At 41.2% G+C, this 24206-nt stretch overlaps 1 protein-coding gene across 6 annotated transcripts in view; it reads left to right on the forward strand.

The window, feature by feature from the left end:
- CELF2 (CUGBP Elav-like family member 2) overlaps window positions 1-24206 on the forward strand; it is an 836861-nt gene that overhangs the window by 500800 nt on the left and 311855 nt on the right. Inside the window, exon 1 of one of the 6 annotated variants that reach the window (XM_045465671.1) lies at window positions 13089-13259. The exons of the other annotated variants lie outside the window; for them this stretch is intronic. Coding sequence (XP_045321627.1) covers window positions 13207-13259 — 53 coding nt within the window. The 5' untranslated portion in view covers window positions 13089-13206. Of the gene's footprint in view, window positions 1-13088; window positions 13260-24206 lie in introns of those variants that run through there. 6 annotated transcript variants of the gene reach the window in all.

A 24206-nucleotide genomic window follows, 5' to 3' on the forward strand; every position in this document is an offset into this window, starting at 1 on the left:
TATTTTGTTGACTACAGATGCCACCGCTCGATTTACCAGATTCGCCGCCTGGCCTTGCTCTTCCTCATTTCTCTTCTTCCCCCACATTCTCCAGTACTTGTGCTGTTCTACTCAGACTTTCTTTTCACTGTCACCCACGTGTGAACTGTCCTCAGACTGGTCTCTCCTGCTGGGGGTGTCCTCACACTTTCCTTCCACATCCTCCTCCAAAGCAGGCATACCTTTTGAGATTCTCCACGAAGGGCTCTCACATTACTCTAGCCAAGCCTTACCGTGTCTCCTTCCTTGGAACTCCTATGGCTCATAAAACATCACAGCAGTAGACACTCTTGTTCTTTGTCCCTTTGGATAAGTTCTGTGTTTCTAACAGGAATATCCACTCTCTGAGGGCAGGGGCCTTTCTAGAACCTTTTTTTTTTTTTTTAAAGGCTGGGGCGTGGAGCCCAGCACAGGGCTTGAACTCAGGACCCTGAGATCAAGAATCGGCCGGCGGCTTCACCTACTGAGCCACCCAGGCATCTCTAGAACCTCTATTGAATTCAATTGTAGGTAAATAACATTGTAGTCCCTCAGCTACAAAAAGCGTAGTTGGTTTATTACATCATAGTTTTGTTTCCTTTTTAAGCTGGGACTGTATTATGACATCTTTGTGTTTCCTTTGCTGCTGGGATGGTGTCCTTGACTTACTCCTGTATTCAGCCAGCCAGCCAGCCAGCCAGCAAGTATTTTTGAGTGCCTATTTTTGTGCTCAGCACTTGATGTTTAAGCCAAGTCCTGAAGGATACGCAGAAATAAACCTGGTGAGGGGGTGGGATCACTGGAGAGTTTTGCGCATGTGGGAAACAGCCAACCCCAGTGCAGAGGCGAGGGAGACCCTGTGTGTGAGGGCCTGGAAGATGTTCCCCGTGCACAGGACACCAGGGTACCAGCCGAGAAGACGGTGAAATGAGGCTGGAGATGTGGGTGGGTCCTGTGAGTCATGTCATGTGGCTTGGGCTTCAGTTTCAGAGCGGAGATGGAAGGGGGAACCCTCAACGGGTGCTGAGCAGGTGGTAACTGTGACCATTTTTCAGTAGCAGAGACCTCACTGCTGAAATGGATAGCAGCGTTCAGAGCCAGTGAGACTGGAGGCAGAGAGGCTCCTTAGGAACAGTGGTAGCCTGAATTTGGCTCGTGCAGGTGGTGAAAAGTAGGTGAGCTGTTGAGAAAGTCTTCAACGCACTCTTGCTGTCTCTCAGGCAATTTTTACTTACAAGCATTCTAGTTCCTAGATATTTAGATTCATCAAATTCTTTTTTGGTTATGGAATTAAAAGCAAGTTTTGGTTTAAGAAAAAAAAAAAAAAAGGTTTTATTGACCTGGGTGCCGATTGCATGGCTGGATTCACTCTGTGGATATCAGGGAGCTGAACGCTTATGGGCACTTTTTTCTAAGTATATGATTCTTCGCTAAAAAGTTTAAAGCAATTGGCCCCAGAAATGTTATCCACGTCTAGAGTTTTATAGTTCCTTGTAGTTTTGGAAATCCTTATCTGGCAAAGTTCATAAACACCTTCAAAAAGACTTTTGCTCTGGGCCTTTTGGAACTGCTGGGTCCAGCTGGCCCGTCGGTAGTGTATGAACTTGCTCCGCACGGGGGCTCCTGTTCTGTGAGCTGGATGCAGCCCCCCCTGGCCCCTGGCCTCCTTGTTTTTAAAGTTCTGCATTAAAGGAGGCGGTGAAGAACGGCCGGGCACCTTTCGATCTGTCTCAGGAGTCAGGGCAAGCATCTGACGGTTCAGCTGGAGCCTGCCTGGAGCAAGCAGCAATTTCACCTGCGACTCGCAGGCAGCCCAGCCCCCTCTCCCTTTTCAGCGTGTGCAGGTGCGGGAGTAGCCTGCTTCCTTGTCAAACTAGGCTGCCCTCTAGAGTTACCACCATGGTTCGAAACTGGTTCCTGGAACTTTCAGAACGTTCCTGCCTCGTATTTGTACTGCCCTGCTTTTCCACTTAGCATCCAAACAAATAATTCATGCTCTCCTGGCCAACAAAGTCACTGCAAACTTCATGGGCAGATTTTTTCTCTCTCCACTGGAGTCTAAGCCCCTTAGTGATGTATCTGCCCTTCTCTTTCTCTGGGCGTCTTTGTGTGCCTCCTCCATTTCTGATTTGTCCTGGGGTTCTGGCCTCGCTTCACTTCTCGTTTTGTGCCCACAGTGCTCCTTCTGGCTGATGTCATCCACGCCCGGAGGTAGTTCTGCCTGTTTCCTCCACGTGGGAGGGCTGCCGCCAGCCTCTCGGGCTCAGCGTGTTCCCTGTGGACCCCTCACCTTTCCTGTGTACCCCACTGTGCCTTTTTAGCTCCAGCTCAGTTAGCATATCATTTGCCAAACCATCATGTTAGCGCCATCAGAATCATCTTCCACTCTAGTGTTTTCTCTCTTCTACCCCTTCAGTGGTCCATGTAACAGTTCCATCACCAAAATATCTTTTACCCCCCTTTCTGTCTTCTAGATAGCTACTGCCTGGACAGTGTGCGATAAAGAAGAGAAAAAGCCTGACTTCCATCAGGTTGGGAGCCTGATACCTGATACCTGATGAACAGCATTAATGTACACATTATTATATATACGTGTTATACATAATATTAATATCAATATATGTAACAATATATACTATATGATATACACACATATATAAACATATATAAATGTACATATATATTGTGCATATTATATATACATGTTATATATGTGGCATTAATGTACCTATTATATATACATGTTGTATATAACATCAATGTACATAATATATATACATGTTATATATAGTATTAATATGATTAATATATGTAACATGATATATACTATGTGATATACACATATGTGTGTGTGTATATATATATATATATATATATATATATATATATCCCATCTATCTATATCAGGAATAGAAAGTCAAAGTAATGTTTAACAGCTAGCCCCACCACATCAAACGAAATGAATTAATGCACTTTTAAAAGTGAGGACACATCTCCTGAGGAACTGACTTAAGGAAATGTGTGTTTTGTTTTGTTTCTAAACAGAGGATGGAAGTGATAAGAAGAGAAGTTGCTATAGACCTCGGGGACCCCAGTGAGTGAGAGGCAAGTAAGCAGGACGTCCCTGGCACAGATGCCTTTACCTGCCAGCTCCTGGAGCCATGGCAGAGTTAACTACGGAGTTAAATACACAGCACAGATCTCCTCCTGAAACTGAGTGATATGAAAATGATACCGGCCTCTGATTCCTATTCCTTGTCCATAAGGACACTTGCTTTTTCTAGGACATCACAAAAAAAAATGCAATTCGCTTTGCTCTTGATGCTGAAAATTTTGTCTGTGCATCTCACCTTCAATGCCCAGTCCTACCTGCTTGGACTTTACTAACTCCCAAACTTCAGCATTGTGGAAAATAAGGAGGCATCATTTTATTTTCTATGAACCCATATAAATGGTAATTTTATATATACACACACACATACATTAAAAGCTTATTTATTTTGAGAAAGAGAGCGAGCATGATCAAAGGAGGGGCAGAGAGAGAGGGAGAGAAAGCCAAGCAGGCTCCACACTGTCAGGGCAGAGCCTGATGTGTGGCTCAAGCTCATGAACCATGAAATCATGACCTGAGTGGAAATCAAGAGTTGGACGCTCAACCTACTGAGCCACCCAGGTGCCCCTAAATGGTACTTTAAAGTTCAAAAAAACGTATTAAAACAGCAAGCTTATCTTCCCGTCCCAGGGAATCTATAACGTACTTAAAGTCAGGAACAGACCTTCCTAATCTTTGTGTCCCTCTGAGGTTGTCACCTAATGAGTACTCACAGCTGAGCCTGGAAAACATCTCACAAATTGCGTCCTATAGCTGTAAGCCACTGAGATTAGGTCACTTAACAAGAAGAATGTGCCTCACAGAGAAATCCAGCCATTGAACAAATGTTTATTAAGTGTCTACCATATGCCACACGTTGTTCTGAAGTGGATATAAAAGGGAGTAAGTTCCTGCTTTCATGCACCCTAGGTTCAGATGATTTAAAGATAATAAACACGTAAACAAGCAGATGATTGAATCTCAGAGTTATATATAAAGAAATGTAACATTTAAAGCACCTGCAGATTCTGTAAGAGCTGTGAATGTGTTGTGAGGTTTTCAGAACCACTTTCCCGGACCATCTGGGTTTCTCTTCCATCTCTGTCATAGGGTCGTGTGAATCACCTTCCTGTGAGGACTCATCAGCTTCACCCACAACCTTTATTCTACGTGTGCTGTTAACTTGTTACAGTTCCCTAGGATCAAAACCACTTAGGCAACAGGGATCCCCAAGTGCACCAAATTCTACATGTCCATTGAGGACTCGTGGACAAGAGTCAAGTTACAGAACCTGTCCGACGTGGCAGTTTGCACAGGCAGAAAGGCAGGTGTGTGTGCATGGGTCTGTTTTAAAAACAGCGATGATAAACTTCACCCGTTTTCCGTGCAAATATTAATGGCTAACTTATGTCTAGTCACCTGTGGCCTTCTCAAGATTTCCCATCTGCCCGAGAGTGGTCCTTGACAAAACATTAGGTCAAAAATCACTGCTCAATTGTGAACATGTTGTTTGCTAAGTCATAAGAGTTCATGCACCAAAGTTAGTTATTTTATCAAGTAGGTAGTCTGTGTTTTTCATGGGAATTCCTTTACTTTCTTCAGCTTGTCCTCCATGGACCTTTTGCTACCTAGACAGAATTAGTTCTCCAAACCCACTTTCCTGTGTCTGTCTCCATAGCCCCTTTCCTTTATAATAAGAAGTCATTATTACTCTTTATAATACCTCTTAAACTTATCTAGTGCATATTTTCAAGTGGCTTCTTGGAGCTCTAAGTAATTTATGGTTTATTATTTATATCTACTTTTTGATAAATACCACACTTTATAATTTTAAGGGGCTTTACGATTATTCTTGCTAATTACTCACCCCATGCCCCACTCATCCTAGTAAACATCTCCGTGTTTGAAACGCGTAAGTAGTCCCATGGCTTGTAGAAGGAATGCCTCTTTAGAACTTCGGGGCCTTGGGCTTGTGACTGGGATAGTGGCCTCCTGTTTCTAAAGTCTGACTTGGAGGTAACGTTTGAGTGCTCCAGTGACAGGAACTCGTGTTACATAGATCCTCGGATTACCGTCAAACCCTTCATTTACCAGCTCTGCCAGGCTTTACTTTAAACCAACTGTCAGTTTTATGTTTCAGGTAGTGATTTGTGATACCTATGTCCTTTTGGCTTTGGAGGGTTTTCCCCTCAAGCAAGAGAGAGCCCTGGAGCCCGAGGGGACAGGATTCCTCCATAGTGCATTCATTCCATCTCCTGTCTCTAGTCGCCCCTGTGCGCAGACTTGACTATTTTGCTTCCCTTTTGCCCACAGAGACCCTTCCTCTGAGGCTGGTGAAGCTGATCAGAGAAACTGTGTCTTCTGCTTGGTACCAGCTCTGGATAGACAGTTATCCATTCACACACAGATGTACCAACTTTATCGAGCACATACTATGTGTCATTCGCGGAGTATGCTAGAAATCCACTTCTTGGAGACCTCGGTTATTGCTTCATATTTACTTCATGCGTTCTCTGTGATCTTTCCATCTTTCGTAGCAATGTCCTTTCTTGGTTAAATCTGGAAATTCTTATGTCTGCTATGGTTTGAATGTTTATGTCCCCCACCCACATTCATATATTGAAATCCTAAAGCCTCATGTGTTGGTATTAGGGGCTGGGGTGTTTGGAAAGTGATGAGGTCATGAGGGTAGAGCCTTCAGGCATGGGCTTAGGGTTCTTATAAAAGAGACCGCACAGAGATCCTCTGCTCCTTTCACCATGTGAAGACACAGCAAGAAGGGGCCAGCTATGAAACGGGAAGAGGGCCCTCACTGGAACGTGACCATGATGGCACCTTGATCTTGGACTTGCCAGCCTCCAAAACTATGAGAAATAAATTTCTGTTATTTATTCTGTTATTTATAAATCCCTAAGTCTGTAATGTTTTCGTTTTAGTAGCCCAAATGGACTAAGACAATATCTAAAACTAACAGCTAAAGAGATTTAATGTCCTTGGCTCCTGCAAATTCCAAGATTATTCTTTTTGGATGGGAATCTAAGAGGCAGACTGGAGTTTGGTAGTGTCTCATCCTTCATCAGAGAAGGAATCTTGGGGCATCTGGGTGGCTCAGTCAGTTCCGTGTCTGACTCTTGATTTAGGGCTCAGGTCATGATCTCAAGGATCATGGGATGAAGTCCTACATCAGGCTCCTCGATGACAGCATGGAGCCGGCTTGGACGTCTCTGTCTGCCCCTTTCCCACTCGTTCTCTCTCATTCTCCCTTTCTCAAAATAAATAAATAACCATTAAAAAAAATAAAAAAAAGAATCTGTACTGCCTGGCCCTTCCTCTCTAGCAAACTTCATATTGTACACTTCCATTGAAACGCTCTTTTCTACTTAACATTTTCATGCAACTTTCAAAGTGCAAAGATATGGTTTAGAAGAAAGAAGTTGCGAGTTGTTAATGTTGCATTTAGAAATTCAGCTTTTAATTCTAGAAGTTCCCTATAACATAAGTAAATGCACATAGAATTTACCTTTGAAAACATTTTTAGGAAGCTCAAATCTAGAAAGGTCAAGAAGTCTGGCTGATTCTCAGTTCCCTCCTGTATTCCCACACTGCAGGAATTTTTCCGTTCCCCTCCCCCCGCCCCCACAAGTTTGCGTTATTAGCTAAAAATTTAATTTATATAATTAAAAACAGAGGAATACAGAGGGCATTGAGATAAACTAAGTTTTTGTTGCTGTCCTTGGCCAGTTACTGCTATAATCTTTTTGAAAAAAATTTCCCTACACACCAAATGTAGTAATCAGCGTTGCTAAAAATCAACTCTTGTTGTAGATGACCTCAAAAAATAAAAATCCCCCAAAGTGCTTAGTTTGTCTAGTTGCAACTCAATCTTCATTGGAAATAGAATTTTGAAGGGAATTAGTAAATACTAGTAGCCAAAACATAATCTTTTAATCAATTTTCCTTTAATTTACTATTCTCTATGTTTATTACTATTGCATTAGAAAAGTGTAATAAGATTCATTGCACTCAACACTCCTTCAAAGCCATGCCTTGCTTGGGGGTGCTGTGAACCCCTGGGCAGAGCAGAAGCACTGGATCACACTGTAGAGCAGTGGAAAGAATATGGGTCCAGGGTTTGGTTTAGACTGGATTCCCACACTCAGTTATCACTGCACCTTCTGGGCATGCTGCTCAGTCTTTCTGCACGTGAACTTTTTTAGCTGAGAAGGTAATGGTACCATTTCCACCTGCCCCACAGTATTGTTATGGGGACTGAATAAGTTGCTAGATGTGAAAAGGTCCTGTAATTAAAATTTTTTTAACGTTTATTTATTTTTGAGAGGAGGGGGGAGGGGCAGAGAGAGGGAGATACAGAATCCGAAGCAGGCTCCAGGCTCTAAGCTGTCAGCACAGAGCCTGACGCAGGGCTCAAACTCATGGACCACGAGATCATGACCTGAGCCGAAGTCGGATGCTTAACTGACTGAGCCATCCAGGTGCCCCAAAAAGGTCCTGGAATTTAAAACATAGCAACATGTAAGGAATTCTCAGTGTTGTCGGCCATGCCAACTGAATGCATGAGTTAAAATAAAAAGTGAGGTGGGTTTGTTTCTGCCACATATTTGTTAAGGAAACTACATAAAGAATTTTGAAAATGAAACGGTCCTTTCCCCAAAGTTCCAATAGTTAAAAATAAATTTATTCCTTTATTTAACAAATACATATTAAGTACTAGCTTTGGGAAAGTTATTTTATTGGGTGGATTAAGAAGTACAAAGATTAATCCCCATGGCCTTGGAGCCAAAGCCTTACTACACAATATATAAATGTTAGAAATAACACATCTTTCTATTCACTCATCTTTATAACCCCAACTTCAGCACATACAACTAGCAGGTGGAAGCCCCTCAGTCTGTTATCGTAGTGGAGTTTGGACGAATATTAAAGTCTTACCTCGACCGCTTTCTCATTATTTAGGTCCCTAGACTAAAAAGGAAGTGGAGAAAATATTAATGGTTTGATTCACTTCCGTTCCTTACTACTGTGGATCCATAATTCATTTCCCTATAGGAATATCTCCATGTACTGCAGCACTGGCTTCTAATGCCAAGAATCTATTTATGGATAAGCTAATGCATTCTTGTCATATATTAGTACTTGCCTCATAATTTAACCCCCATTAGAACTGTGAACAAGTATTCAACAAAGTGGGCATAGAAGGAATGTACTTTAACATGATAAAGACCACATATAACAAGCCCACAGCTAACATCATACTTAGCAGTGAAAAGCTAAAAGCTTTTTCAGTAAGATCAGGAACAAGACAAGGATGCCCACTCTCCCCACTTTCAAGCAACATAGTATGGGTTGTCCTAGCTAGAGCAATTAGGCAAGAAAAAGAAATAAAAGGCATCCAAATTGGAAAGGAAGAAGTAAACTGTCACTATTTGCAGATGACATGATATTATATAAAGAAAACATGGGACTCCTCAAAGAATTCTGTTACATAATGGATGAAATCAGTAAAATTGTAGGATACAAAACCAATATGCAGGAATCTGTTGTGTTTTTATACACTAATAATGAAGTATCAGAGAAATGAAGAAAACAATTTCATTTACAATTGCATCAAAAGGAATAAATTACCAAGGAATAAATTTAATGAAGGAGGTGAATATTGTGTACTGGAAGCTGTAAGACAATAATGAGAAAAATTGAAGGAGACACAAATTAACAGAAAGATATACCATGCTCATGGATTCGAAGAATTAGTATTATAAAAATGTCCTTACTATCCCAATCTACAGATTCAATGAAATCCCTATCAAAAGTTCAATGGAATTTTTCACAGAAATAGAACAAACAGTCCTAAACTTTATATGGAACCACAGAAGACACCAAATAATCATAGCAATTTTGAAAAAGAAGACCAAAGTTGGAGGCATCACACTTCCTGATTTCAAACTATATTACAAAGCTATAGTAATCAAAACAATATGGTGTTATCCTAAAAACAGACACATAGATCAATGGAACAGAATAGAGTTCCCAGAAGTAAACCCACACATATATGGTCAATTAATTGATGACGAAAGAACCAAGAATATACAGTGGAGGAAAGACAGTCTTTTCAAAAAATGGTGCTGGAAAACTGTACAGCCACATGCGAAAGAATGAATTTGGACCCCTATCTTATACCGTGCCCCAAAATTAACTCAAAATGGATTAAGATGTGAATGTGAGACCTGAAACCATAAAACTCCTAGAAGAAAACATAGGCAGTTAAGTTCCTTGACATCAGTCTTGGTGATGATTTTTTTTTTTTTAAATCTAACACCAAAAGCAAAGGCAAAAAAAGCAAAAGTCAATAAGTGGGACTACATCAAACTAGAAAGTTTCTGTCCAGCAAAGGAAACCATCAATAAAATGAAAAAGCAAAGCACTGAATAAGGGGTCAAATATTCAAAATACAAAAAGAATTCATACAACTCAATAGCAAAATAAAAACCCAATCTGATTAAAAAATGGGTAAAGGTGGATGCCTTGTTGGCTCAGTCAGTTGAACGCCCAACTCTTGATTTCGGCTCAGTTCGTGATCCCTTGGTCATGGGATCGAACCCCACATCGGGCTCCACGCTGAGTGTGGAACCTGCTTAAAATTCTTTCTCCCTTCCTCTGACCCTCTCTCCTGCTCATGTTTTCTCTCTCTCTAAAAAGAAACAAAAAAAATGTAAAGGATCTGAATAGACATTTTTCCAAAGAAGAAGTACCAAAAGCCAGCAGGTACATGAAAAGATGCTCAACATTACAGTTCACCAGAGAAATGCAAATCAAAACCATAACGAATATCACTTCATACCTGTCAGATTGGCTATTATCAGGAAGATAATAATTAATAGGTATTGGAGAGGATGTGGAGAAAAGGGATCCCTTGTGCACTGTTGGTGGGAATGTAAATTAGTGCAGCCACTGAGGAAAAAATTATGGAGGTTCCTCAAAAAATTAAAAAGACAGCTACCATATGATTCAGCAATTCCACTTCTGGGTATTTATCCAAAGAAAATGAAAACACTAACTCAAAAAGATGTATGAATCCCCATGTTCGTTGCAGCATTATTTACAATATCCAAGATATGGAAACAACCTAAGTGTCCATCAATGGATGAACGGATAAAGAAAACACACACACACACACACACACACACACACACAGGCATTTAAAAGAATAACATTTTGCCATTTGGAACAACTGGGTTGGACCTTAAAGACATTATGCTAAATGTAGTTAAGTCAGAAAAAAACACAAGTACCATATGATTTCACTTCTATATGGAATCTAAAAACAAAACAAAAACAAAACAAAAACAAAACAATCTGAACTCATAAATACTGAGAACAGAGGAGAAGGCGGGAAAAATCGGTAAAGGGAGTCAACAGGTACAAACTTGGCAGTTACCAAATCAAATCATGTGGATCTAATGTATAGCATGGTGACTGTAGTTAATAATACTATATTGCATGTTTGTAAGTTGCTAAGAGAATAAGTCTCAAAAGTTCTCATTACCAAAATTTTGTAACTATGTATGGTGATGGGTGTTAGACTCACTGTAATGATCCTTTGGCAGTATATACAAATATCAAATCATTATGTTGTATATTTGAAACTAATATTATATGTCAATTATGCTCCAATTAATTTTTTTAGTTTTTTAAAAGAAAGGAGTTTTGTGTCTGAGCAGCATAATTTTACCTTTTTTTTCCTTAAGTTTATTCATTTATTTTGAGAAAGAGGGGAGCAGCAAGGGAGGGGCAGAGAGAGAGAATCCCAAGCAGGCCCCAGGCCCTCAGCACAGAGCCTGATGCGGGGCTCAAACTCATGAACCATGATGTTATGACCTGAGCTGCAATCAAGAGTTGGATGCTTAAGCAACTGAGCCACCCAGGTGCCCCACCTTTTTCTTTTCTTTTTTTTTTTTTTTTTAATTTTTTTTTTCAACGTTTATTTATTTTTGGGACAGAGAGAGACAGAGTATGAATGGGGGAGGGGCAGAGAGAGAGGGAGACACAGAATCGGAAACAGGCTCCAGGCCCTGAGCCATCAGCCCAGAGCCTGACGCGGGGCTCAAACTCACGGACCGCGAGATCGTGACCTGGCTGAAGTCGGACACTTAACCGACTGCGCCACCCAGGCGCCCCATGCCCCACCTTTTTCTAATAGACAAAACTCTCACCAGTGTCCAGCCACTCATTCCACTTTTTATTCATCTTTTCACCAAAAAAACACACCCAGTTTTATTATAGGATCTTCAGATGCTTTAAGACAAATTAGCATTTGTTGCCCGCCCCCCATTTAAGAGCAGGGGTCAAAGGGAGCCATGGAGAAGTTAAGTGCCTTCTACCTCCACAAATCACTAGGGAATGACTCTCTCTCTGTCTCCAAGGTCTCTCTGGTTCCACACTCGTTCATATGATGTTTATCTTGCTTCTAAAGAATATCATAGGTTTTATGTGATCGCTTTCTTTGGCAAAGTAATTCATTTTTATATATTCTTTCCATAACTTCCATGTGCTATAATGAAGGAAGGAAATGTAGAAATGTGATTATTTTAGGGACAAGCATTATTTCATCGTTTGATCTTTGCTGAATTATTCATCATGTTGTCTCACTGTCATTCAGAAATGGGAAGGGTCACTGCTTTCAGCCACTGCTGTTTCTTGTCATCAGTGCTAAAGTTGATAAACTGAGAGAGATTATTTTGTGGTAGGTGGAGGAACTCTTAACAGAACATCTCTATTTCCCTGGCTGTGGGCCAAGAGATCAGAGATCTAGCAAGATATTGGGTGGTTTTCCAGATCCTCAAAGGGGAGGGAAATGGAGCACGCCATTGTTTCCCCACCTCACTATTATTCCCATAGATGTTGTGACTCCGGATTCTTCCTGAGATGCCTGGCCGTGTTAATGGAGGACAGGGGCGTACTTTGAGCCTGGGGGTGAGGAATTCAGTATTGAGTGATCCAGCTCTGTTTCGGGCCGCGTTCTGTATTGTACCGTCTAAGCAGAGAGCGTTCTTGGCTTCCCGTGAGCACCCAGGAACGATGTGTTAGTTTGCACTTTTGGCCTACTGACTGTTTTGTCCATAGCATCTTGTCTTCTCTCTATGCGATTCACCTGCTGCTTTACTTGGCTAATCTGCACGGAATTCTTCTAATTCCAATAAACAGAAGCATAATGCATATTTCCCCAGCTGACTGTCTATGCTGAGTCCATTGAGTATAATGAAGTAGGGAAGCTGATTTTTCTTATTTTGGAAAAGAACATCCAATTGGTCTTTCGAGGATGATGCACCAGTATCAACTAGGACTTCAACATGACCACACAATCTTTGCACTGCCTGCCTCCTTTAGATGCCCTGCTTCAGGTGAATTATGCTGTCGTCTGCAAGAGCTCTGGTGTGCATAGAGTTAAAATATCTCCAGGTCCCCCAATCTCTGTCTTCTGCATCCATGACCCAGGGTGGGGCTAAGGGTCTTGACCTTGTCACTCTTCCTGAGGACAAGAGGAGAGGAATAGATGAATCCAACTGTGAGTTCAGTGTCCCAGAAAAGAGAAGCAAAAATCCTTTTTAGCACACACTAACCTATCCAAATCCTCTGGTGGTCGTCTGCAATGTGTGCTGATAGTGGATAGCAAAAAGAAAATGTGACACTGGCTTTGCTATTATATGTATAAAAAAAAGGTAAACGAGTCACTTATTTTTCTTTCCAATTTTTTAAGATGGTAATTAGGAGAATTAACACCAGGCAGGCTTGAGTGAATGCACGCAAGACCCCTATAGGCAGCACAGTGTATTAATGTAAAAATATGCCTAGACAACATAACTTGTCAGAGAGGATTATTTCTACTTAGTGAATCTGCAGGAGCCCCTTTGCTCCACCATTCAGAATTTGACTAGAGAAGAGAGTGGGGAAAGAGAGAGAGGGAGAGAGAGAGGGGGAGAGAGAGAGGGAGCGCATTAGTGAACAGCTACTGTGGCATTGATGTTTGAGCGCACTTCTGAACTGGCTTTTGTTGAGACTATCAGTGTATCAGTGTAGAAAGCATGCGCTGTCCCAAATCCGCTGTTACTATGAGAAATGAAGAGCTGCTTTTAAGGTATGTTGTTGTGTCCTTTGTTTTTAATGTGTGCTTTTCTAGTTTCTAGAGCTGGCTGAGACAATAATCATGCTCGGCATCAAGTAGCTTCCTTATCTTAGAGGGGGAAGAAAAGAATCGAGAGAGAGAGAGAGAGAGAGAGAGAGGGAAACGAAATCGAGACCAAGGACTGGGAGAAAGGGAGCCAGCAAGAGAAAGGAAAAGGATTGCCCTGTGCGAGTTATATTTGCACCCGTTGCCTTTTGAAAGCGTATCGTGTATTTGTTCCCTGCTATTTGTGAGTGGCCAGTGGATAATTTTAAAGACTCTGAATCTGGCTCTTGGTTTGTCTTTTCCTTTGCAATGTCTAAGCCTCTTTCATTATCATGCACTCTGCATGGAATAATCACCGAAAAAGGAGCTAAGGAGACTCCATATTAGACTTGCGTTCCAAATACCGCTCTAATCTGGACTTAGCCTACCTAAATAGTCCTTCTGTGTTACCAGGTTTGGATCACTTTATCCTGTTTGCCAAAATGTGTACCTGCTTAAAGACCTCTGTTCATGCATGGCGTCCTGGGTCCCTATGTATTGAAAGCAAATATTTGTTTCTTGCATCTGTGTTAGGGTTCGATCACATACCGAGAGGAGCCACCACTGACCTTTGGGGAAGCAGAGAAAGAATTATGATAGAATTGGCATCCTGCTTTGAAAAATGTAGTCTTTTGTTTATTTGCTAGCAGACATTGTAGCACTGAATACATCTTTGGGTCTGACAATGGGACCGGTTGAACAATGGAGCTGTCAAACTAGCTTAATGCATGTCTGGGGCTTTTTTTTTTTTTTTTTTTTTCTTTCTCAACACCCTTTTTATCTGCTTTAATCTTGTTTGTATAGACTCTACAGGATGAAGAGCTTTTAGAACTGCTTGTTTGTGGTTTTGTGCTTTTAAAAAAATTAATATCTACCATTCATAAAGCTTTTTGCATTTTGCAGCTATGTTGGTTGGATTAAGTTAGAGATTTATTGCTTACCTCTCTGTTAACTACAGAAAGAAATGTATTGATTGAGACTGCTTGTAATACCATTATCATTCTGGCAAATACCTTGTTATCAGACATGCCTCTACAGTGTTTAATGCTGGGGGATTTTAAATTTGTCTATTTGGTGGACTCACGGAACATAGCATAAAAAAGAAGTTAAGGGGAATATTTCCAATGTTTAAGGAAATAATCATTTCTAGCTTCTACATCCTCTTTTGACATCCAGGTAGATAAAGAGTTTAGAAATTCAAGGACACGTGAGAACTTTTGCCCTTGGAATTTTGGTCATTAACCAAACCTATAAACTATTGTTACATAGCCTATTTAAGTTGTTAAGTTAAAGGTCTCTGTGGAATCTACTGATTTTTGACATATGGTTATGTGCTCATAAGATGCATTTTTATGCAGGGCAAACATTTCTCATGTCTTCAAAAATCTTTCATTTTATAACATAAGCATTGGTTTCTAAGGTGAAAACAGAGTTCAAAAAGAGAAAACGGGAAAATCTGTTTCAAACTTCTCAAATATTGAAACCATTTTTATTCTCACGCGTAATGTAAGAGAACTGGTCCTAGAATATTCAGTGGCCATTGATTTACATTGGAAATCATCATACTAATGTTGGTTTCTACATAGAATATATCTTATCTAATACGTTAGTGTTTTGTTTAATTACTTGTTCATGCCAGAGCAATACATTGAAAAATATTAGTAAATTTACGAAGGAAGATTAAGGACCTAATTTTTAAACACAGAAGGAAGGGAAATCACTTTAAAGGGCAAGTTAAAAAAAATATATTTAGTTACAAATTTTCCTTTTGGGTTGTATTGTGGTTCAAATTAACGACACTCTCAGTAAATAAGGAAGAAAATGCATTCCTTATAAAAACACAGTATGGAACAGTAACTGTTTTTTAGAGTTTGGACATGCATTTAAATTTTTTTAACTTAAGTTGAAATGTCATGAAATATCTACTTCAAAACTAGTAAGATTAATGTTTCAGGCTAAATAAATTGCCTTCTCAAGTATAAATTTTCTGTTGACAGTATATTTAGAGCCTGGGTGGACCCCAAAAGGGTCTGCATAGTATAATAATATTTCGAAAGTTATCCATTGTGAATAGAGTGGATTTTAAATGCATACTTATTATGTTCTCTTACTTCCAATGGGATCTGAACTGCTCATTCCATCGGGCACGCCAATAATTGCTTTTAGGATGAGCTCATAAAAGGTAATTGGCGAAGCTTTATATCTGAAGCCCACTGTTACCATCACACCTAGATTCTGCTTTCATGGGAAATTTTTATTCCAAACAAAGGCTGCAAAGCAATTTTTTTTGTGGTTTGGGAGAAAAGTAGTCCTATGTGCTCCCTAGCTGCTTGTCAGTGGCACACCGAAATAAAGAAATAACTTGGAAACCTCCATGTTGAATTTTTGACTATATTATAATTATTTACCTGTCATCCATTCACTTTAATTCCTGGGTGTTCACAATTAGGTACAAGAACAAGGGAAATCCTTTCTTACTTTGTTTCTCCTGTGGTTTGACCCATCATCAGCTTTCAGAATTCAGAGACCCTCATTCCAGTATCCAGCACATGGGTGTCTTTTCCTTTAGCCTGCTGGGGACGGTGTGAGGTTGCCTGAAGTTGACAAACTTGCCTGCATCTAATTCCACAGCAGTAAGAAGATATGTAATCTGTATCCTTCCATTAGCCTCCGTGTGTGATGAGCCCCCTCCATAGTGACCTAAACACATGTCAAAGTAAATTTTAATTCTAAGCTGAGACTTGCAGGAAAAGGAAGAGCAAAAGACTCAAACTGGGAAAATGGCTTCTTTCAATAGATTCTACCCAGACTCCCTTCACACATGAGCCCTGGGAATACTCGCATAGATGTGTTCAGCAGACCACAGACTGAGATCTGTAACCTCAATGTATTAATTCTCTTTTTTATTTGTTAAAACGACACCTCACTGTGTTTTTTTTTTTTTTTCTTTTTAAAAATAGGAGTTGTATGATTGCAAAATATCCCTTTGGGGCTGAAAAACAAAGGAGGGCATTTGATTAATATTTATATGTAGAACTTTATGGCAAGTGCAGATTGTGCTTGAATACCTAGGAAGTCATTCCAAGAGCGACTCAATACTAATTATTGTCATCAGGGTGGTTAATTAGGTGAAAATGTGGCTGATGGAAAGTTCATTGTGCACAGCCCTGGGAACACCCAGGTTGATGAAAAACTGGTAAAATGCAGAGGGAGTAGGGTTATGTGGGAATGGTGGCTCTGAAGGTAAGGGGTCAGAATTTACAGGTGAAAACCATATCATGAACTGGTAGAACGACGGTAGTGGGGGAATGAGACCTATCCAACTTCCATTTCTTGTAGAGATGTCTGTGAAGTCATTAACAGAGTGTAGTTTGCTCAATGGCATCTCCCCAGCTCTGTTGCATTTTTAAAATGTTTATTTATTATTATTTATTTTGAGAGAGAGACAGGGCTCACGTGAGCAGGGGAGGGGCAGAGAGAGAGAATCCCAAGCTGGGTCCGTACAGAGCCCAATGCAGGGCTTGATCTCACAAACCGCGAGATCGTGACCTGAGCCGAAACCAAGAGTCGGATGTTTAACCCACTGAGCCACCCCCACGCCCCACCCCCCACCCCCGCCCAGCTCCACTGCATTTATCTGCACTTCTTCCAGCAGGAGCAAATACAGTCCAATCAGTTGCAATAGTGCCTTGGTTCATCTTTATCAGCATTCACTGAATTTATTTCTACATACTGGTAATTCCTGGCAGATGGGTGTTGAGAGGGGCAGGCTTCCCCTTTCATAAAACTATTGCTTCGTCTAATGGTTATGGGCTTTGGGAGGTGTTTGTTTGTTTGCTTTTCATTTTTTCTTTTTTGTTTTTTTGGTTCACGGTGACTTGTTCTGTAGGAAAGACAAGGCAGTGTTTTGGAAAGGATTGAAATTCATGGCATTTTAGTTAATTGACATTGGGAAGAGGGTGTCAGAGGAAGGAAGGCATATGTGAGGCTTTAATGTTGTTGCCCATTAAGAACTGAAGCTGGAGCTGAAACACCTTTCCAGTCACATGGCAGCCATCTACAGAGATGGGAATGATGTGGAAGCTAGACAGATCCATAAGGGTGTGTGTGTGTGTGTGTGTGTGTGTGTGTGTGTGTGTGTGTGTGAACCTCCACTCAACTCAGAAATATGCTCTTTAACCTGGATTTGGGATGAGATACCCTTTGTCCCCACACTCCGAATGTTTCATGCAATGTCGTTAGGGATTATCGTGCACAGGTATCGTCTCTGCAGCTTTTCTTTCGGGCTGTGACTCATGTCAGCACATTTCCTTGTATGTCAAGCCCATCATGGTTAACGGGAAATGGTGTCTGCGGGGAGAAGATGACACCAGCCCAGAGTGACACCGATTACCAGGGCAGCTCGAGCCACCACCTTCAGTTCCATTCCAAGTTGACCCGCCCATGATTGGCTGCTTAGGATCGTGACGAATCACTGGGGTTTAGAAAGCAGAACTTGCCAGCATGCCAGCATGCCCTCAGAGAAAAATAAAAACTTGAATTTTCAATTCTGAATGAACAGTCATTCAGTTCAACAAACTTTGCTGTCTTGGTCAAGGAGAGCTTGAGGTTTAAAGTTATAACAATGATACACCTACAACGTCGTGGCTTTTTTCATCCCTGGCTTGAGAAAGGTTGCAGCTGCAAGTGGTAAAAAAGGGTACAAAGCCTGTGTTGAGCTTATGGATGGTGCTGCTGGCCTCTGGCCCGTGTGTGAACTAACTGGAACAGTAGAGACGGATCGGGTGCCACTCACCTTCCCGGAAAGCGGTCCGTCCCGGCCACGCCAGGGCTGCAGGCCCTGCGAGGTCCTGGTCTGTAAATGTCTTGCTTCTTGCACGTCTTGGTCTGGGACCCCAGCTCTCTCTTGGGCTCTGTAAAATGGCTTACCTGTTCATTCAGAGATGATTTAGGAAGCAGCTCTGAACGTGAAACGTCCCGGAGTTGATGGTAAGAGGCCTAAGTTCCTGACGGTAGGGATTAGGATTCATTTGGACCTTCTCTTTGGAAACTGACCTGAAGAAAAGGGATGGAGACCTTACCCCAAGCCCCAGGATGTCTAGTGCCTACTTTCCGTGAGCTATAGGCTTCCCCTTGCCTCTGACCTGGGCTGCTGGCCTTAGAAACAGAAGCGTCTGTGACACTTGGATGCTACAAGAACAATAGGATTAGTACCAGCTCTCTCTTTTCCTTTCCACCTGTCAGTTCCAGGTTTAAACAAAGATTGTGGGCGGATTATGACTGGAAGTGAGGAATAAAGCCAAAATTTATTAGCCACCCATACCTGGGACTACACTAGGTGGTTTCTTTTATTTTATACCATTTAATCCTCACAGACATCTGACATTTAGTGGTAGTTGTGTTATTACCATTTTAAAGATGGAAAACTGAGGCAGACCGAGGTAAAGGAATAGGCCCACAGACACACAGCTCACAGGGGAGGGATTCAAACTCAGGACTCAACCAGACTCCTTCCCTGTCAAGTGGAGAGTATAACTATTGAATGTCTGACACTTTAAAGTCATGTCTTCCTCTGGTGCTGTGTTTCTGCCATGGCCTTTGGTTTGTACACGCTCCATAGTTTCACTACTGAGGAAGTTGTACAGTAACAACAGAAAAATAACGAACAGGAAAGGAAAAATCTCAGTGGTGTTTGCTTCTAACAACTTCCCTCATATCCTCACTCATCTGCCTTTTAGTTCATGAGGTCTTTGAACTAAAGCATCCTATGCCTCACTTTTCTAAGGCTTTAAGCTGTACAATGGGAATAGACATTGGCAGGGAAAAGAGAATTTTAAAGCGTTATGAAATTGAAATGTAACTTTTCATCTACAAGAGGGGCCAAAAGATGTCCTATTGTAATCATAACTGGTCAAGGCACAAATACATATTGTGCTCGACATGAGACGTAGTCTGAGCCTTCTAGAAACTCAAGACGGTCATGCAAGGAGAGAGAACAGCAGGTAGAAAGGAACCAGTGGTGCGATGCAGAGGAAGGGTAGTTCAACTGGCTGGAAGGGCAGGTGACTGAGAAGGAGAGAGCAGGTGTCCTTAGACACCCTGGAGGTAACACCCTGGAGTTATCTTTGTTATTAAAACAAAGCAAAACAAAATCCTAAGCTTCCTCTCCTTTCTTCCTCGGACCCAATGTCTTTCCCATCTCTCCTGCTCCCTAACCTTGCCATATTCCTATGAAATAGGGCAAATATAGCTAGTAGCCTCCAGAGAGTATTGAGACGGAGCTATGGGTACCGTCAAAGTTGACATTCAGCAGTGGAGATAAGATAGAACACATGCCACTTAGTGTGGGTAGATAGCTATGCCACTTTTCCACGAAGATTTTGGGTAGTTCTTATAAGGGAAAGAAAAACATTTTTTTTTTTTGGCCTTAATGGACTTCAGGGGAATTAGCATCAAAAGCAAATTTCAATAAAAAGTCATTGGGGATTTTCAAAACCCTCTATCATAAGCTAAAAATAGCTAGAGATTTGAACCATATTATAGGGAAAAAATAAATTTCCTGTACTCAAAACCTTAATGTATTTTCAACCTACATGTCATTTTAATAGCTTTGTTATATAATTGCTGTAGGAACAATTAGGTTAACACATTGCACTTCTTATGGGAAGATTATGGTAGAGTTTGAGTTTTCAGCCCTTCATCCCTATGAGGAAATGATGGCCACGCATATGACAAAGGTCTAGCTGATGAATCAGTAAATTAAATGACGCGTTCCCTGGTGTCATTGACAGAATCAAATGCACAGTCAAACAGGTTGGGCTCTTAAATCTTCTAATCTTTTTCATTCAGTTTGAAAGTAGCGTTTGCCTTCAAGAATCTGATCTGCACGCCCCGTATCAGGTGGCTTCTGATCCTGGTAACCAAAGCTCTTTGAAGGCGATCCGTCATCATTGTGGGTAAAGTGGATTCATGTGTTTTGTTTTACAGAAACCCAAGCTTTTGCTCTTAATCTTCACTCTTCCTCAAGATGTATTTGTTCAGGAAAAAAGAGAGAGAGAGTTAACATTCGGGCAAACGGGGCTGTCATGCCTTCTGAGATTGCCTCTCGAGTTGAGTTGAAGTTTTGATGGTTGCCAGGATCTGTCTCAGACAGCCCCACCCCAAGGCTTGAAACCCCCATTTCTTTTCCTTCACCCCCACCTGTTGCTTCTCTCTCTCTGGACCTCACGTCCGCCCCACTCCTGGACCCACCCAGCTGTTGCTACTCAGCTGTTGAGTTTTGTCAAGCAGAAGTTTCTCTTTTTTAATTGAACAACACGTGACAGTAAGATGAGAACTTGTGGCCAATTGGGGAAGACCTTTTGTGGGGGTTGGGGGGGTGTCGGAGGGCAGATTGCCAGGGAATTAAATGCCTCATTCTGATAGGTATAAATTTTGTTCCTGCCGCCAGACTGGCACCAGATAAGGGTACCGCGTGTAGCCTGACACATCTCAGGATCTTCAAGAGGCCACTGGAACATTCCTTCAGAGGTTTTAACCGAGTGCCTTCGTGTGCGAATCACCACGCTAGACCTTTTCCTCTGCCTCCGATTTCTCCGTTCTTCCCCATGCTCATCTCCTGTGTACTCACTTCATGGGACACAGCCTTGCATCCTCCCCCTCCCACCCAATGGTAATGTCTGGAAAGGAATCTCATGGCTCACTCCAGAGACAGCTGTTCCTAGTTCAGAAACCAGCTTTGGTCAGGGCAAGGCAAACTTGATTTCTCTCGCAGATAAGCAACCAACCACAACTCTCTTTACTTGGGTAGTCACCTGCCTCCTCAGACACGCAGCTGTAGAGGGAAGCTTCTGGCATTGTTTAGCTTCCATCTGAGAGAGAAAGCTAAGAGGGGGGAACAAAAAGAAGGCAGCAGCGGTATCATGGAGAAAGGCAAGGGGAAAGGCAAGTTAGAGAGAGAAGTGATGAGCTGGTTGGGCTCTGGGTCTGACAGACCCGCAGTGTTAGCATTTCATCCCCTTGGAATGGAAGCTTCTGGAAACTCTAGAGGGGCATCTCATTTCGGAGCACGAAGGTATGTGTACAAAGAACCGTCTTCATTTTGAGGGCCTCTTCAGAAGGAAGATAAATTCACCATTATGTATTTTTGCTCTATTAAAAACAGATTCAGAAAAACACAAGATTGCAAAAAGCCAGTAGCAGCTGTTCTCAAGGGAGAGTGACTACTTAAAATTCCCGTAAAAATGTAAAATAAGACTCTAATAACTACTTCATCTTTATTGGCATTTAATTTTACTTAAGTCATTTTAGGGATGTGACAAAGTCACCATTCCAGAAGCTTTCAATGGAAAATGGGAGGGGGGCGTGTGTGAATAATAAAGTGATCATTTTAAATTTATAATTGGCGATAAAAGTCTTTTTAAGGGATGCCTTTATGGGATGAAGAAAAGATGTATTTCAATGTATCGCTTAAGGATCTGTTTGGGTGTTTTGAAGCACATAAAAAAACACCATTGTTTATTTCTGCAAGTTACTAATGAAACTGGAGAAAGCCAAGAACACACACATGGCCACAAAGTCAGATATTCTCTCAGGTAGTTAACATTCATGTGGATTTCAAATTTATTGGCTAGAAACGATAGGAAATCCCCTTATAGGGCCTGTATGTCTTGCTCCAAATGGCCCTGAGCACATTAGGCTTTTTTTTTTTTTTTTAACCGAAACAGCTATGTTAATAAAATTTGAATTCGAAAATGTGATAGGGCAAAGATGTTTTGGATTCCAGTTTGTAATGATGAGCCAGAAGTGGGGGGGGCGGGGGGGAGGGGGAGACGCTTTTGTGAAGATGATATCTATGATAACATAGCTGATGGTGTTCTGCTTTTAAAGAGATTGCAATGTAGGACATTGTGTATAGGAACAATTAAAAAATGGAAATTTATCATGAAATATACAAGGTTATCATGAAATATACAAATTTATCATGAAATATACAAGGTAGGGGGAAAAAATTGCTTATAAACACTAATCACCATATAGCAAGCACCAGTCTCTAACTTACGGTATAAACTTTCTGCAAAAATGTTGAAAGCTTTTTGATCAAGGGACTGTATTCTGGTTTGTTGATTGAGTGGGGTGACTGGGATAGTATTTTTCCCTGCAGTGTGTACTCTATGTACAAATGCATTTATTAGCATGCTGCTTCTATTGAGATTTTTTTTTTTAATGCCAGTGATAATTCAGTGCGCAAACAATGACCATTGGAGAAAACTCAGTTTGAGATGAGGCATGGGGGTGGGGGGAAGCAGCTTGCTGAAACAGCACAGAGCACCCGATTGCCTTGGAAGGCCTCATATAAAATGAGGTCATTCAGAAACTTTCCCTTGAAGTGCTTCCAATTCTTGAATTGCCTTTTGTTTGGGAAATGAATAGCAAGTTGATTAAAAAAAAAAAAAATAGACAATTAGAGAAGGTAGGGGGATGGGCCTAGGAAAGAGCCTAAGGTTTTTCTACAATGAAGCTAAAACTATGAGGAATCTTCATTGTTCCCAACAGACCCGTCCCCGGTGATGTCAGCACACAGTGGTGTCACCAACCAGGTCATGTCCACGAGAGGGGCCCCCTGATGGCCTCATCCCTTTTCACTGCTGTTGATAAGATCCTTGGCTATAAAATAGCTCCATTGAACCCGAGTGAACAGCGGCCCAGCGGAGCTGTCTGCCAAATAACACCAACTGCCAAAACATGATACCTGATGGCTCATTACTGCATGAAAATTAAAAAAGGGGCCCCATTGAGTTGTTTTTAGATTTTGTTTTTTCCTTCTGCCAAAGCAGTGAAACGGGAAATTTACGCTTTTCATCAGGTGGTATTTGGTTGGGTGTTTTTGTTTTGTTTTCGTTTCTAGACTCAAGAGCTTTTGAAATTTGTATTTTTTAAAAGGACTATTGTGTATGTGCTATGATCATGGAAACAACACCCTGTGGAGGGTGTGTGTATGTGTGTATTTTGTTTCTCTTTGGCACCTGCATCAAGTGCCTGTGCAATCACTGTATTATTTATGTATTTGGCAGCCAAACGATTTAAACTCAGCTACACTCCATAAGCGTTCCTTGGTTCACATCATCACGGTATCCCATGTAAGAGTGGGTTTTCTTTTTATACTTGACCCTGGTTTTGCTTCTAACTTTAAATGGCAGAAGCAAATGTGCTTTGAAAACTCTGGTACATACACCGTAGTTGTTAAATAAGGCAATAACCTATGCACTTGTAATTCTTTCTCTATGACCTACTTACATACTACTTCACCCTCCTTATAGTGTGATTAAAAGCTGCTTTGAATCCACTATTGCCTCAAGGGATTTGAGACTAGAATTTAACAAACTGCTGAGAAGGCTTAAGTCAGTAAGAGGGCTTCCCTACAGCTTCTCCCAACTAATTCACATGCAATTAAAGAGAAAATAAATATTTCAGAAGTGTACATGTTAATGAAGCGTCTTCTACCTTATAGAATGGAGATAACGTATGGAGCTTTATTCCACAGCTGATTTGGAAATATTTTTCTTTTTGATGAACGCGGCTGTGTTTTGCTTCTGTTCTGGAGGCCGGCTATGCTCATTCTTAAAATGAGTTTGTTATACAGTTGGCTCATTCTATACATTTGGGATTTATAGAAATGTACGAAAACCAAGAACTGACCAGGTTGGTCTCATTTATCCAGTTAATTACTTTATTAAGGTTATTGAAAGACCAACAAAATTCTTATCATTTCAAAGGCAGCCAATAGTAGCGAGGAGAGGGAGTAAGCTGAACTCGATACTATCAGGAAAAGTTGGGGCATTTTGGGTCTAAGAACTCATTTCATTGCATCTGTTT

The sequence above is a fragment of the Leopardus geoffroyi genome, chromosome B4 (genome assembly GCF_018350155.1).
Source record: "Leopardus geoffroyi isolate Oge1 chromosome B4, O.geoffroyi_Oge1_pat1.0, whole genome shotgun sequence".
Taxonomy (NCBI): Eukaryota; Metazoa; Chordata; class Mammalia; order Carnivora; family Felidae; genus Leopardus; species Leopardus geoffroyi.